The sequence below is a fragment of the Pogonomyrmex barbatus genome, unplaced genomic scaffold (assembly GCF_055798465.1).
Source record: "Pogonomyrmex barbatus isolate J1 unplaced genomic scaffold, ASM5579846v1 scaffold3, whole genome shotgun sequence".
Lineage (NCBI taxonomy): Eukaryota > Metazoa > Arthropoda > Insecta > Hymenoptera > Formicidae > Pogonomyrmex > Pogonomyrmex barbatus.
The window spans coordinates 19,380,399-19,395,587 of NW_028297127.1; the positions used below are offsets into that span (position 1 = coordinate 19,380,399).

Sequence of the window (15,189 nt, forward strand, 5' to 3'; positions counted from 1 at the left end):
TAAACCCCCTCCCCCCATCCCCCAGTCGATCGTGAATGACCGGTCGCACGTGGTTGTTAAACGACCACCCTCCTCCCTTCTTAACGCGATCGATTATATATTGGGCATCCCTGTAAACCACCACCCACGCAGGGTCGAAAGCGGCTCGCGTTCACGATCAAGCAGAAAATGAAGATCATCCAAGAGATCGAGCGCGGCAAGAGCAAGAGCGACGTGGCTCGCGAACTGGGTCTGGCGAGCAGTACGGTCGCCACCATCTGGAAGAATCGCGAAAGCATCGCCGAGAGCTGGCGCAACCGGGACATGATGCAGCAGACGGACGTCGAGGACGTGCCGTCGAAGAAGCCGCCGTCGATGTCGTCCCTCTCATCGACCACGGCGGCGCTCTGCACGCCAGTAGCGATGACGACGACGACGACGATGACGACGATGACGACCGCAATCACGACAACGCCACCGTCTCTAGCCTCTGGTGTGGTCGTGCCACCTCCTCAAGTGCAGGTGGTACCGCCGGTACTGCCGCCGCCACCACCTTACTCCACCTTGACCCTGCCGCCGGCGTCGGCGGGCCTCGTGCCGTCCCCGCAGCCGACGACGCCGATCTCCTCCTCGTCGAGCCTGTCGTCGACCACCATGTCGACCGGCACGACTACCACGACCATGCCACCGGACAATACCCAGCAGGCACAGACCCAGACGCAGAACCAGGAACTTCTGGAGGTAAGATGTCGTATGACGCATCCCGAACCTGCCCTTCATCCGAATCACCTTATTCCCCCCCCCCCCCCCCCGGTCTTGCCCGCCTGAACCGTCGTTGACCCGTTTCGTGCTCCATTGACTCTCACGTAATATCTCGAAGCTCGATATCCCGACATCTACGCTATTTGAATCCATCATCCGTCGACCACATCATGTTTCACTAATGAGTGTTGTCATATTGTCTTGTGAGTCGTTATTACTTCCGGATGTCCCTGTCTCTCTTTCTCTCTCTCTCTCTCTCCCCTTGGCTTTAATTTCCCTCGCGATTCTGGACACGATTTGCGAAAGAAGGGCGAAGAGATCCCCGGAGGTAAGAGTTACCGTGAGTATGTCTGGCTCGCGGTCCGCGTGTGTTTGCGTGAAATAATACAAATGCTTCCGATGAATGATGCTCCCACAGACGAGTGTCGTGCGAACTTTACCATTCTACGTCAGCCTTCGTCGTCTCTTCAACGTTCTTTGCTTTGAAACACAACGCCTACGGTAAAATGATTCCGTCGAGTCGTCTCAAGTAATGAAAATCAAATTTATAAATCCATTTTCTCTCTTCTTTATTTAACATGAACAAGAAAAACATAATTTGTGTGTGAATAATTTCTGACTAATTTCTCTATATTATAATTACTTAATAAAAATCTTTTAATAAAAATCAAAATTATTAATTCATTACTTATCTTATAAATGTAATTATATATCGGCGATTTTTAAATTTTTTAAAATAAATTTTACTAGCATATAATATCTCGGACCGCCTAAATATCTTGGGGCTAAACAAGACGAGCTCAAACAAAGCTAAAAGATATTTTACGTTTTACGTCGCCGCATAAAATTCCATGTTTCTCCGAGTTTCCAATGTCAGTTGCCCCCACGAGTATGAGTCTCCAGTCGGAAGTTTTATGGTATTTTTCCAGTCGTAACGTTTCACGATTCCTCGAGTTCTCATTATAGCACTCGAACAAGTTTTCAACATATATCGCCAAATTGAAGAGATGAGCCTATGATTGGTATCGTAAATTCATCTCCGTCTGCTATTTTATATAATATGATGAAACAAAAAAATACAAATCTACACACACACATACACATACACACACACACACACACACACACACACACACATCTGCATATAGATGCTCATCACCGTGCTTTCGTAGGATTGATGAACATGGCCGATTTATTCATCCGGCCAAACGGATTTCGGAATTCTGTTTCTATTATAATCCACATTTTGTCTGAGAATGCTTATTCTGTGATTTATTTATAAATTTCTTTATACTCACATCTATTGATTAAAATAATTATAAATTTCTATTAATATAATTTATCTGAAAATTTTGTATAAATTTAAAAATTTTATTACGAAACAGCGGTGTTTTGTTCTTTTTCTTCATTCCACAAAATTATTATATTATTAATCAGTTCAATTTTAACATATGCTTCATTCAAATTTATTTTTCATTTGAGATGAAAATTTCAATTAATGAAACATCTGTCATTGTTACTGTTTTCCTTTTTCGAAACCTCGTTAAAAAGGAAATAAAACTATATAATTAAAGTAACGTAAAATAAATTACTTTACGCGATTCACCTTTGATTCGATTTGAATTCTATGTTGAAATCTATGTTCAAGTCAGTTCAAGACCCATCAGTTCTCCCTAATGAGATAACAAATTTCAAGAAATCCGAAATCTGCCGAAAGATCATAAAGAAGAAGCATCGATCTTGAGTTCTCGTTAGTCCGGCATATTTTCCGAGATTGTCGACGGAAAAGCACGGATCCATTTGAGAATCGCGGGATCCAGATGCCTAGATCGACACTGCGATCGAGGCACGTTAAGGCTGACGATATATATACGTAGGCACGAGATATATATATACAATAATATAATATGAACCGACTGTCGCAATGCTATCCTGTGCCTAGCTTCTCCTGTCACTATACGAAATAACAGCTAGCTACATGATTATCCAGCATGCCATACTTTTCGAAAGACCTGTCTCTAGTATTCGAGTATTCGCTACACGAGTATATACAAGAGCTTTCCTTTACCTTCTCGTTGTATTGCGGACGAAAATGATACACGAAAGTGACACACTCGCGTAATGGATATATGACACCTGTACGATTTAATCGTTACACATATTTTATATATATATATATATATATATATATATATATATAAAATATATATATATATATATACACACACACACATGTATTACATATATATTTATTACTATGTATTATCTACACTGTTTTATATTCTCAGGTAAAACGACACGATAGCCTAATGTTTTTATCAGCTTAAGCGATGGTACATACATGTACCGTTAATATAATATGTGCATACATAGGCGAGTATTGCTTGGCTCCTTGCATGCCCGGCTGAAATTTTTCACTTTTCTCCACGTATTCTTCTACTTCTCTTCGGTCTCTGTTCATCTTTTATAATGGTGTTGGTTTATAATATAACAGTTACGCTCTCTCGTTATCTCTCACATTGTTGACTCTTTTACATATATTTATAATAATAATTATTGAATATAATTATTTTCAATTCGTGTTTTTTGCTGTCGAATTCACACTCATTGTCAGATCTTTCACGAGCAAAGTCAATCTTCGTTATTGCTTGGCTGCTGTCTCGGCTGGCGTGTACGCTATTTAGTGTACGCGCCACTTTTTTGATGGGGTTTTATATTAAATCGCATGCCTTTGCTATATACTCTCTTTTTCTCTTTCTCTCTCTCTCTCTCTCTCTCTCTCTTTGTACAAGGATTTTTACGAGGACCTATTGCGCTAATTGAATATGCAATGTTTATCGGTATGTAAAAACTGAACGTGCGTTATCACACGGCTGTTTCGATGAGTCTAGCATATCCGATGATAAAGAGTCCACGAGAGCGCAATAATCGCATCGCCGAGTCGACGGAAATGAAAGTAAACTACGGATATTTAGCAGAGTTAGAGATACGGATGTAGATTTTAGCATAAGTGTAATCGGGAAAAACGCAAAAATATCATATGTAAATCCGGAGCTTCGGTGTAATCTATCTTTGATACATTAGGGTGCAAACAGATAAAGGTAGCTTGTTTTCTCTTTAAATTCAAATTAAACTTTAATCGTCTCGAGTATTCGAGTTTCGTTACTTAACAAATTAAAAATATGTGTCTCTGTTTAGGAAATATTCGCTGAAAAAGAATCGGTTTTAAATAGAAATAATATGTTAGTCTAATATAAATACACCCATACTGATTTCCAGCTACATCCCCGAACTTTAGAGTAGTGCTTAATCCCTGTCACTTATCTGCGCTATTTAGATATCGCTTTCCAACACGTAGTCTTCGAATCACAATTACACTGCGAATATCATGAAATTAAAGTCCGAGGAAAAATTTTGAGGAACTTGTACGGCTAGCTGTTTATCCGATTGCCCGATCGATAAGGATCTATTTCGTTTCGTTCAAAGAAATATAATCGTAAAATCGAAGATGAAACGGAGATTGAGGTGATAGGTTTTTAGAAAACAATCACACTATTAAGTAAACATTCTTGAAATTCATTTTAATTTTACATCATTCCTGTAATCTTATTCTCCGCACAATTCTATATGATATATAATATTTGAAAATCGACGCAATTTCTGAAAATTACTGAAATAAAGTCTAAATTTTATTATAGATCGCACATGTGAAATCCGCGCGTATAATAATAATAATTTTAATATAGGTACGTTTACAACATACGTAATGTTGAATGTCAAACGACAATTATAAGGAAGCTTTTAGTAATCCCTATTTCAGTTCGACGTTAAATTAAAATGAACCTTGTGATAATAAAATTGCCGTAGCTTTTTCCGCGCTTGCAATCCTCTCGATCGTCGCTGCGAGAAATCAGTAGGGGACACGGTCCAGTTAGTCAGCCAATTAAAATCAATGCCGGTAACGAAATGGTAGTCTTTGTCGCTGATGACAATATCTCTCTCTCTTATCGTAAATGAACGGTTCCGCGAACGCGAGACAAAATTGCCTAAGTTTTCTCTTGATAAACATGATTACGGATGCGAGTGACGTGTGTATGGCGTATGCGCAGGCACGGAAAAAACGGCAGGAAGAGGTGGAGAAGATCCGACTGGAAGAACAACAAAGGAAGCAACAGGTAATTCAACAATCGTTACTATGTTAATGCTCGACCCGTTTCTTTTCGAGTCGCCTAAAGTGAGATGTAATATGCAAACGAGAAAAACGATACCGCGCCGATACCGTTTCCAGAGTTGTATTAAAGAGAGTTTTATCCTTTAATTTCTCAGGAACGAGAGCTGAAGAGGCAGCAGGCGGTCATGCTGAAAGAGCAGGTGAGTTCTCGAACTTAAAACGTTATGCCGTACCGTTCTCCGGCCAATCGTCTCGTCGCTGTAGATTAGCGTGAGTGTGCGTGAGTGTGTCTCTCGTAGATGTAGAGGTGCTCTGTTTTACTTTTATCGTCTTCGTTCATTGTTCCCCGGCTTATTTTTACGATGAGATCGTATTCCGAGCGAGGTGATCCTACATATAGGGATGAAAAGAGCCGGAAGGCAGGAAGCTCTGTTTGCGCAGGAGCGTATGTACAAAGTAATTTCTTTAAAAATTGTAAACGGGAATATTTTACGAATTATCATTGCGGAATTTGCTATAATTATCGTGTCTTAGAAAACGGTGTGTTTGTAGTGAATATCTAGTAGTGAAAATCCCTTCGTGTAATCTGCATGCATTTTTCCGTAGGAACGTTTCAATCGAACGGTTGATTTTAAATTTCGATAGAGTAAAGATTTGTAGAGATTTTTGCGAAGGATTTACTTCCTGTTTAATTTGATATACGGATATTAATATAGCCGGAAAGTAAATTAAAAATATCTAATATGCTAAAATAAGAAATTACATTGTTCTTTTAAAGATAAAACTTCTTTTCACAATGTCACACATTCATTTAATATTCAAGCTTTTTATATCTTAGAAAATGCATATTATTTTAGATCTTTTTGAAAAATGATATAGCATACGTTAACATTTATTTGTATCATTATTCTGAGGTATTTGGTTTTATTTTGGGAGCAGGAAAATGATATGTGTTATTAATGTTTAATGTAACGAAACTATATTAAAGAAATTATGCTATAATTGTATATAACAAATGCACATTTAAATATTTATATATGAAGAATATCGGTGCTATCTTATTTTTTCTTCCGTGATTAATAATCCGATTTATGTTGTAGAATATTCACTTTAAAAAAAATCTAACATTCTGTGTTTCGGACTCGCAGCTCTAATTCATTATTTATATTACCAATATTCATCGACGTGAAAAAAAATGAAATTAGCTGATGCGATTAATATATCATTTTCGGGCAAGTGTAATTAATTGCATATCACACACGGAATGTCCAATCTTCATCGCAATGAGTTTCAGCGACGAATTATCTCTGACGAATTTCGAGTAATATCTTTTTTTAGAAAAAAATTTCCACGAAAACCTGAATATTGGAATATATAAATTGAAAATTAAAGGGTGTTTGCAAATTATAAACTCTTTGAACAGATAAAATTTCAATCTTTATTAATTTTTAGTAAATTCTAATAAAACTATGAAATTGTTAAGAATTTCATTACTAATGTTATTATATATAATAAGCAATTTTATATTTCATTGCAAAATTGCAAAATTTTTTTACATGTGACGATTTCTTGCTAAAAGAAATCTCTCTCAACGATTCCATTTTATTTGAGAAACGAGAACGAGAGTAAAATTTTGATTTCGGGATGAAGATGAGACAATCCCACGATCAATTTAGCGTGCTCGCTTTACTTTGAAATCGGGGGCAAACAAGAGGAAGATCAATCGATAACACATAACATTGCCGGGCATCGCTCAAAAACGATCCCGTCGCGAAAAGGTGAAGTCGATCGCGCTGCCGATATTTTACGACGCGATTTAACTTCTTGGCAGACAGCCGATAAGTAGAGAACGTCTCTACATGTAGAGAGCGAGGGAAAGATTGTTAGATTGAATGTGACGATTTGAGCACTAGTGGACTGTGGATGTGTTTTGTGCCGCAGATGTACATGCAGGAACTCACCAAGCAGCGCGAGATGCTCTACACCGTCGAGCTGGTATGTCACATACCCAATCTAGCGTCTAACAGAACGGCATTAACGAATTAGTGACTTGCTCTCGCAACTAACTCTCGCACTCCGATTGCCATCGGCTCTGCGTTAACATCGTAAACTGCGGCGTGCGCACCAACGACTTATGCGTTACATTCCCATTAGATTTGACGAGCGTCAACGAGATCTAACGTCATCACGGCTTGTACGAATACGAATCGCGATTTACGATTATCATTCACAGCACTTCACCATATACCGTATCTTTGTCCGTAACGCAATAAGTCTGCTTAGTTAATTCCGTACCCGCTTCAGCTTTCACAAATCATCGCGATTCATAAGCTTACATTCTGTGGGGGGGGGGGGGAGCACACGTTCGCATTTCTGAATTCAGTGCCAGGGAAATCGGAAATTTCTCGTTCGTTTTGCCATAACGATAACGTATCCGGTGGAAACTTCTCTCTTGAAATTTTTAACAACACTTTACTGGACTGATCCGATTGAAGGAGGTATTTCGGGTAGCTCGGGCCTCTAGAGTTGATTTGCTAGAAACTGCACGGTTTTCTGCGCACTCTGTAACTGTAAAAAGGCGGTTTTTCACTATCACGCGCCGGATTGCTCTTCTATGAACTAGAAATGACTATCAGTGCATCCGTTTAAATACTATTGTTCGTAATATGCAATGCGTGGAAGAGTATTTGGGACGGTAGAGTAGGATTTGGTCCGTTGTCCGTTGCGTGACACAAATACAGAGTGGAAGATCATGAAAGATCGTATATGTAAGTTTAAATAATTTGAATAATGATTAAAATATTTATTTTTTTAAACATTCGAATTTTAAATAGTAATTTATAAATTCATCATTCAAAGAATACCTACTTTTTGAAAAAATATATAAACTTATATATTTTTATAAAATTTGAAGTCTATTTTTCCGAGATCTCTTAAGAACATTATTAGTATTTATAAAAAACAATAATTTCTTATATGATTTTCCACTTCATACACATACTCACACGTACATACGCGCGCGTTCGCTTGCGCGCATACGCACACATATAGCGCTTTTTGCCAATATACGACGAAGACTTTATATACACTACATTTGTAATTTTGTCTTGATTATCTGCATGAACGTGCCAATTAGTTTCGCTATGTGTTAGTATAACGATGAACAATGATCATAGGAGAGGGAGAGAAGAAGGCAGCACATGACTCTGGTACGAGCGCTGGAGAACCGCCGAAAGATGGAAGAGAAGGAGAAGAAACGCCTGGAGGCCAGGGCCGAAAGGATAGCGACGAAGGAAAAGCGGGCGGAACAGAGGAGAGTCGAGTTGGAGTTGGTCGAACAAATCCGCAAGCCCGTGGAAGATATGGAGCTGACAGGTATGAGAACAAAAGAGTGACTGATACCACGCGATGAGAACATCATCCTTACTTATATCACGTAGTGAACTTGGATGCCAAGTTTGCGCATTTCTGATTAACGAGAATTTTGGATTAATGACTTTTAACTAATTGTGTCTAATCTTTCAGATCACAGAGCACTGCCAGAAATCAAAAGAATACCTGGACTTAAGCTCTCCGGGCAAGCATTTGCGGATATTGTCATGGTCTTTGAATTTCTGCATAATTTTGGAGAAACTTTAGGATTCGGTAAGGACATTTTATTTTACATTTGTAAAAGATAAAAACGATTTATCGTTTCATTCGAAACTAAGCGTCATTGTTCTCTACATGTTGTTGCAGATATGGAATCGTTACCAAGTTTAAAGAGTCTTCAACTCGCCCTTCTTAACGATGAGGAAGCCGAGGAGGAGATGCTGTCGGTTATGACGCATCTGCTAGTATGCGCCATTGAAGATCCAGGAATCCCGCAACCGGCTAGACATACTACGGGCTTGGGTCAAAGTTTGCGCCAGGCTGATATCACTCACGCCAACATCAGTGAAGTATTGCGAATTTACTTGTACGCGAATGCGACCGGCGAAGTAAAGGCTCTGACAGGAGTGTGCCTTGAGCGTGAGCGCGACAAGAAATTTGCCGATCATCATCAGAACGGCGGCGATTACGCTTCAACCTGCTCAGGAAAAAATGCGCAATTCTATGAGCACTTACATAACAACGAAACATGGAAGATGTCGGAAAGATTGCGAGACAAGCCTTTCCTAGCGTTGAATCCAACACATAAGGCGCAGATGCTCGCTTTTCTCTGCAATGAGCTGCTGCAAAATAAGGCTGTGATCAGACAGATAGAGGGTAGCCTCGAGACAGTAGCACAGTTGAGGAAGGAGAGATTCGTGTTGGATACGAAGATTAGAAAGTAAGTTGCATAATACGAAGAAATTATTAATGGAGTAATAATGTAAAAATTGTCATATAAATTATCTTTTTATTAAAGATATATCGAAAGTGGCTAAATTAAATTAATTAGGGATATTACAGATTAAATTATGCCGATTATTATTATGCAGATAAATGCCTTTTCAGATCTGTTTTGATAATATCTTCTGTTGTTTTTACAGGCTTAGACAATTACATAGTCGAAAAATCCGAATGGAAGCTGTGGGTGTTATCGTGAACAAGATTGGCGACACAATCACCATTGAGAAGAAGGAGGGTGAAGAAGAAGGCAATACTACTGCTGTCGGTACAACACCTACGCCAGATGAGATTCATCATGAGGACGAAGTGGAAGACATGTCTGAAAACGAGAGCGAAGGCACTCAGCCAGAAGAGGTATGTCTTAAAGATTGATTCTTGATTTACTTTTAAGTTAATTTGAAGCTTTATTGATACTATCTAAAGAAAAATTCTTGTTTAGGAGGAGGATAAGAATTTGTCTGGCGAAGAGTTGGGTAAAAAATTGGATAAACTATTGAAACAATCAGAGGAACAACTACAAAAGCTGAATAGCTCCTCAAAACAACTCCGTGCGCACATATTCGGCCAGGACAGATATTGGAGAAGATATTGGGAATTAGCATGTGCCGGTGGTATTTTCGTAGAAGCTATGGAGAGTGCCGAACCAGAGATTCTCGAACTTCAAGCCGAGCTCGACGAGAAGTACGAAAACATGCCAGTGGAGGAGAAGTCTGAAGTGAAGCAAGAGGGTGAAAGCAAAACGAATTCCGAAAATCGCGAAAATGAAGCACCGAACGAAGTTAAGGATGAAAAGAAACGTAATTTGAGCGAACAAGATGAGGATATAAAATCTCACGGTGATAAAGTGAAATCTGAGAAGGAAGAAATCAATTGTAAGAAGGAGCCTATACAAAATTGTGGTTCGGAAAATTCCGAGAGTATAAAGGAAGAGAAGAAAAACAACGACGTTGATAGTACAATGACAGATGCAAAAACGAATGTTACATCCGAAGAAATAAAACAAGAAACGGAGGTGATCAATGCATGTGTCAACATGAAGGCAGAGGAAATGAAGAAAGAGAATGCGGAGATGGATGATATGATGAAACCTATAGTGAAAACGATGGAGGATAAAATCGTCGAGACGATACCGAATGGCGACAAGTACAACCACGTCAATAACCTACACAATGGAAAGGAACTCAACGGCTCCTTTATTTCTAGTGAGTTTCTATAAATCCTTACCTGGAATAGACTCTTCAATATTTTCAATTAATATTAGTTATGTCGATTATTTCAGACAATAGTAATGCCGAACCTAATTGGTTTTCCATCTTACCGCGAGAAACGTGCGATACTCCGGGACCTAGCACTAAGCAAATCTTTGGCATAGCCGAGCCCACCGAGCTTAGAATCCCTGTGTTTCCACCGCCAGCTAGTCCGAGTTACGATAGATGCGACAGTCCAGCGCCTCTGATATTAACTCAAGATGAGGCAGCGCAATTAGAATATTTGAAAGTGCACGGTTTACCGCCTCCTGGTGAAGCTAAACCAGTATCGAAAGGTAAGTTAATTTACGAATATTAAAATAAAAATACGCGTCCAATGACTGTTTTCTGATTTTTTAATTACATAACTTTACGCAGATTTGAGATATGGTTGGTGGAGGATAACCGACGTCGACACGTTCCAAGAACTCCTTGAACATTTACATTCTCGTGGCGTCCGTGAGAAAGAATTGAAGCGTACGACGTGGGCAACGATGGAGTCCTTCCTAGCCGTAACCGGTAGAATTAATGTTGATGCCGGCAACGTTACTGCCACGGAACTTCAAGCGGAAGCAGACCATCCTGATACGCCAATTCCGAAGCCTGATAATCCGAGCGACTGGAGCGAGCAAGTAGCGCTACGAGTAGATGCCCAACTCTTAGAACAAGTGGAAGCGCTTGAAGATAAAGTGGCTAACGCTAGTATGCAAGTTAAAGGCTGGAAACTACCACCGCGAGCGGGAACCGAGGAAGCCGAGGAAATTGAGAAGTTGAATGAAATGGAAAAGATCAGCGCCGTCGAGCAAGCACGGCAAAGGTTACTTTCTTTGGAGGCGGCTATAGAAAGGAGATATCTGAAACCACCTCTAGGTGTTTGGTAAGAAAAATAAACTTTTAATTATCTCACTTTTTATTGTATATATTTTATTGTATAACAATATCTCATAGTTTTTTCACATCTATAGTATCATTAATTTATTGTTCACGTAACGCATTATCTTGTACTGCAATAATGAGAATTACTATAAATATTTCTTCATTCAAAATTTATTCTTTAATTCTTTATTTAAAGTGAGATAAATATGAGATTTCGAAAATTTAAGACCTGTTGCTCATAGATCAATCATTTGTATACACGCGTCATTCTAAGATTTAATAGTAATAAAATTGTAATAAAATTATATGATTTTGCAAAAAAATTTACAAAGATAATTATTAGAAGGAATATAAATGAGTATTCTAAAAAAATTTAATTAATTAAATTTGTCTTGTCAAAGTTCAGTATTCAATTAAAATTTTAATTTAATTAAATTTTCTTGTTAAGCAAAAAATTCTATAATTTAATTATATTTTAATTGATTGTTATGTTGATAATTTTATAGCACGGGAGATCCCAACTTAGCAGCCCTGAAGGCAGAACAGGCGGCGGCCGCTAATGCAAATTCGAATAATTCCGAGCAGAATAACCAGGCGCCTGCACCGCCAGAGGAAACAACGCCTCGAGGTCTCAATACTTGGCGAGAGGCGACAGCGCGAGCGCATACGTCGGCGCAACTCGCTATGGCGCTCTACATGCTCGAGGCCAGCATCGCTTGGGACAAGAGCATCATGAAGGCTGTGAGTCTAACAACAGCTAGAAACTCGGTCTGCGCCAAGCTACGAAACCGCTGCGTCTCACTCAAAGCTACCAATCAGTACAAACAGCTATTGACTACTTCTCAGACCTCTGTGGGTATTCGCACTAACTTACTAACCGAATTGTCCTTTGCTATTCCTACTCCCGGTACCTTTGTCCCTTCCATTCAGTAGCTCACAGAGAGCGTACGTCGTCGCGAATGCATATCGACAGGTGTTTACTCGATCCAATGACCGAGCCTAAACGATATGTTTCTCACGCGTACAGTATTCTTATAATGCGTCCGCTTCCAGTCTCATTCCAAAATTCTAATATATATTACCATGTGTGCGAAGAATATGGCAATGAAATTTGCATACATCCGTTGAATTTCGCTCTGTTCGCGCGATACCTGGACACACTTGTTTCATTCGTCTCCACTCATGTGAATGCATTTGATACGTTTAATTAAACGCACATCCATCAACAAATCATTCATAAATTGAATATAATATCTACAAAAATTATGTTAACAAAAATTGCGAAATGTGCATTAAGAATGTACAATCAATGGTGGTCAGAGTCTAACGTAACGGTTGCATGCAAAACTGCCGCTTACTATATGTTCGTTTTTTTTTTTATTTATTATTTAATACTCTTGTTTTTAACTTTTACGTTTGCATAGCTCTAGTCTGCTTTTTTACATCCTAGTGCATCCCGAAAAATTCCGTCGCATTTATTATTATATGATTGATTTACTGCGACTTGCATTTATATTATTGCACGAATTTAATGTTTATTATCATGCAAACAGCATATTTTATTTTGTGATGGCTGAAACGCAAAGATATTTTCAATATTTATTTATTTATGTTATATTTTATGAACATTTATGTTAGTTTATGAACATTTATTTACTTCATTATTTTTCATTAATTCATTACTTCATATTTTATTATTTTTAATTAAATTATTTTATAAGCATATAGATATTATTTTTAACATTATTAACTTAGCTTTTATTTTTGCGTCATTTTTAAATATGTTTTTATCATACGCTTTATTAATTACACACATATGAATTGTTTATATAAAGCTTTGTTGTTGCTTTGAAAAAAAGTTAGAAGATGCTCAACTAACAAGTGCTATAATTTTCATGCTATTTTAGTCACAATGAAAGACTAACTCTTATGTTCTCTTTTAAACGGAGAGATCATTTTGGTTGCAGAATTGCCAGTTTTGTCATAGCGGCGACAACGAAGATAAGTTGCTGCTCTGTGATGGCTGTGACCGTGGCTACCATACTTATTGTTTCCGTCCAAAAATGGAAAACATTCCTGATGGTGATTGGTGAGTAATGCTTTTATCTATTACATTTTTGTTTCTTGATTCTATCTCAAATCTACAAAAAAACTATGAACTTTTATCTTATCTTTTATATTTATTGTTTTCAGGTATTGTCACGAATGTATGAATAAAGCAACAGGCGAACGTAATTGTTTAGTGTGCGGGAAGAGAGCGGGTAAAAATCTGGTCCTATGCGAACTCTGTCCTAGGGCTTATCACACTGACTGCCATAATCCTGTCATGCCAAAAGTGAGTAATTATCAAAATGTATTTCTGCGGAAATAATTAAAGATCCCATTAGTTAACAAATCAAACATCCCACAAGTATAGATATTATTGTATACAACATAATCTGCTTACAGATGCCACGAGGGAAATGGTATTGCTCTAATTGCCACAGTAAACAACCAAAGAAGAGAAATAGTAGTCGAAGGAGTCATACCAAAGGGGGAGGCACCAGAGAAAGTGAAAGTTCTGATCATCCACCAGCTAGGTGATTACGTTAAAAACAAACAAACATTGTCAAGTTGCTGGCTTAATGACATTTCATGCGAAGTATATTAGAGAACAGATATAACAAATGATTTGATAATATTCAACGCAACCACAAATGGCAGACAAGTATTATTCCCGATTGAATAAAGTAATCTCAAAACGAATCTAACTGTATACGAAAACTATCTGTATACACTGTACTCATGCGATTATACCGACTTATAATCCTCGGCCCGTGTCGCAATAATGCCGAGAATTTTTTGTCGTCTCGAAGAATTTTTCCTTTCATGCAGGGTGTTCTATGAGAAGCTAAGTTCAATTTTTCGTTCTTTGAAGGCGGTTGTCACTGATAGATTTTTTTCGAGTGGTTTCCGTTCCTTCAGTGTCTTGTCTTCAGTTATCTCAAGTTTCTCCGTCAGGACACCCTGTACATTCATGATACATCGTTGTTGCCTAGTGTACTTGCGATCACCGACTGTGGGATAGGTATTTTCTCAGAAAAAATTCGTCGTAACGGTAGAGCCGCCTTCAAGTCGTATAGGATGAGTCGGAAAAAAAAGAGAGAGCGAAAGAGGGCGAAAAATAGAACGGAAAAAGTAATAAAGGGCGAACGAGAGACAGAGAGTCAGAGAGAACGCAAATAATTCATCGGGAGCAGCGTACCCGTCTCAGCCGGACACACGATTGAATCTTATGCAATTCGTCCTTGCGCATTCGTCCAGAGGCTTTTATGACGGGAAACCTCCTGCAGAACGGAAGCTAATCGTGCAAATAATTTCTCTGTTGTTTTGCGCCGCAGTCCAACGCCATCAACGGCATCGAACACGCACGTAGAGGATGTCAGTTCATCGGAACCGCCAACTCCTACCGCCTCACCACGGAAGGAGGGTAACAATCGGACGCTCACGAAGAAGCAACAACGAGAGCTGGCGCCTTGTAAGATACTCCTCGAACAGTTGGAGCAGCAGGACGAGGCCTGGCCGTTCCTCCTGCCGGTGAACACCAAACAGTTCCCGACCTACAAGAAAATCATAAAAACCCCCATGGATCTCAGTACGATTAAGAAGAAGTTGCAGGACTCCGCGTAAGTTGCCCAATACGCGCCAGCGATTAGTTAAGTGAACATACTATCTTTAGCTGCCTTTCCTCTCAAAATCTCTTGGTCTTTAAGACAGGCCTAGTAGATCTAATACACACAT

The 15,189-nt window shown here is 38.8% G+C and overlaps 1 protein-coding gene across 14 annotated transcripts in view; it reads left to right on the forward strand.

The window, feature by feature from the left end:
- LOC105423912 (bromodomain adjacent to zinc finger domain protein 2B) overlaps positions 1 to 15,189 on the forward strand; it is a 151,512-nt gene that overhangs the window by 132,246 nt on the left and 4,077 nt on the right. For 6 of the 14 annotated variants that reach the window (XM_089080259.1, XM_089080264.1, XM_089080261.1 and 3 more), the window contains 16 exons: positions 133 to 720; positions 4,851 to 4,916; positions 5,068 to 5,112; positions 6,854 to 6,907; positions 8,089 to 8,287; positions 8,438 to 8,557; positions 8,651 to 9,224; positions 9,427 to 9,640; positions 9,726 to 10,488; positions 10,548 to 10,829; positions 10,912 to 11,410; positions 11,916 to 12,261; positions 13,377 to 13,498; positions 13,603 to 13,744; positions 13,858 to 13,988; positions 14,790 to 15,074. In XM_089080259.1, coding sequence (XP_088936385.1) covers positions 133 to 720; positions 4,851 to 4,916; positions 5,068 to 5,112; positions 6,854 to 6,907; positions 8,089 to 8,287; positions 8,438 to 8,557; positions 8,651 to 9,224; positions 9,427 to 9,640; positions 9,726 to 10,488; positions 10,548 to 10,829; positions 10,912 to 11,410; positions 11,916 to 12,261; positions 13,377 to 13,498; positions 13,603 to 13,744; positions 13,858 to 13,988; positions 14,790 to 15,074 — 4,430 coding nt within the window. The remainder of the gene's footprint in view (positions 1 to 132; positions 721 to 4,850; positions 4,917 to 5,067; positions 5,113 to 6,853; positions 6,908 to 8,088; positions 8,288 to 8,437; positions 8,558 to 8,650; positions 9,225 to 9,426; positions 9,641 to 9,725; positions 10,489 to 10,547; positions 10,830 to 10,911; positions 11,411 to 11,915; positions 12,262 to 13,376; positions 13,499 to 13,602; positions 13,745 to 13,857; positions 13,989 to 14,789; positions 15,075 to 15,189) is intronic. The other 8 variants (XM_089080267.1, XM_089080260.1, XM_089080263.1 and 5 more) reach the window with 8 other exon arrangements.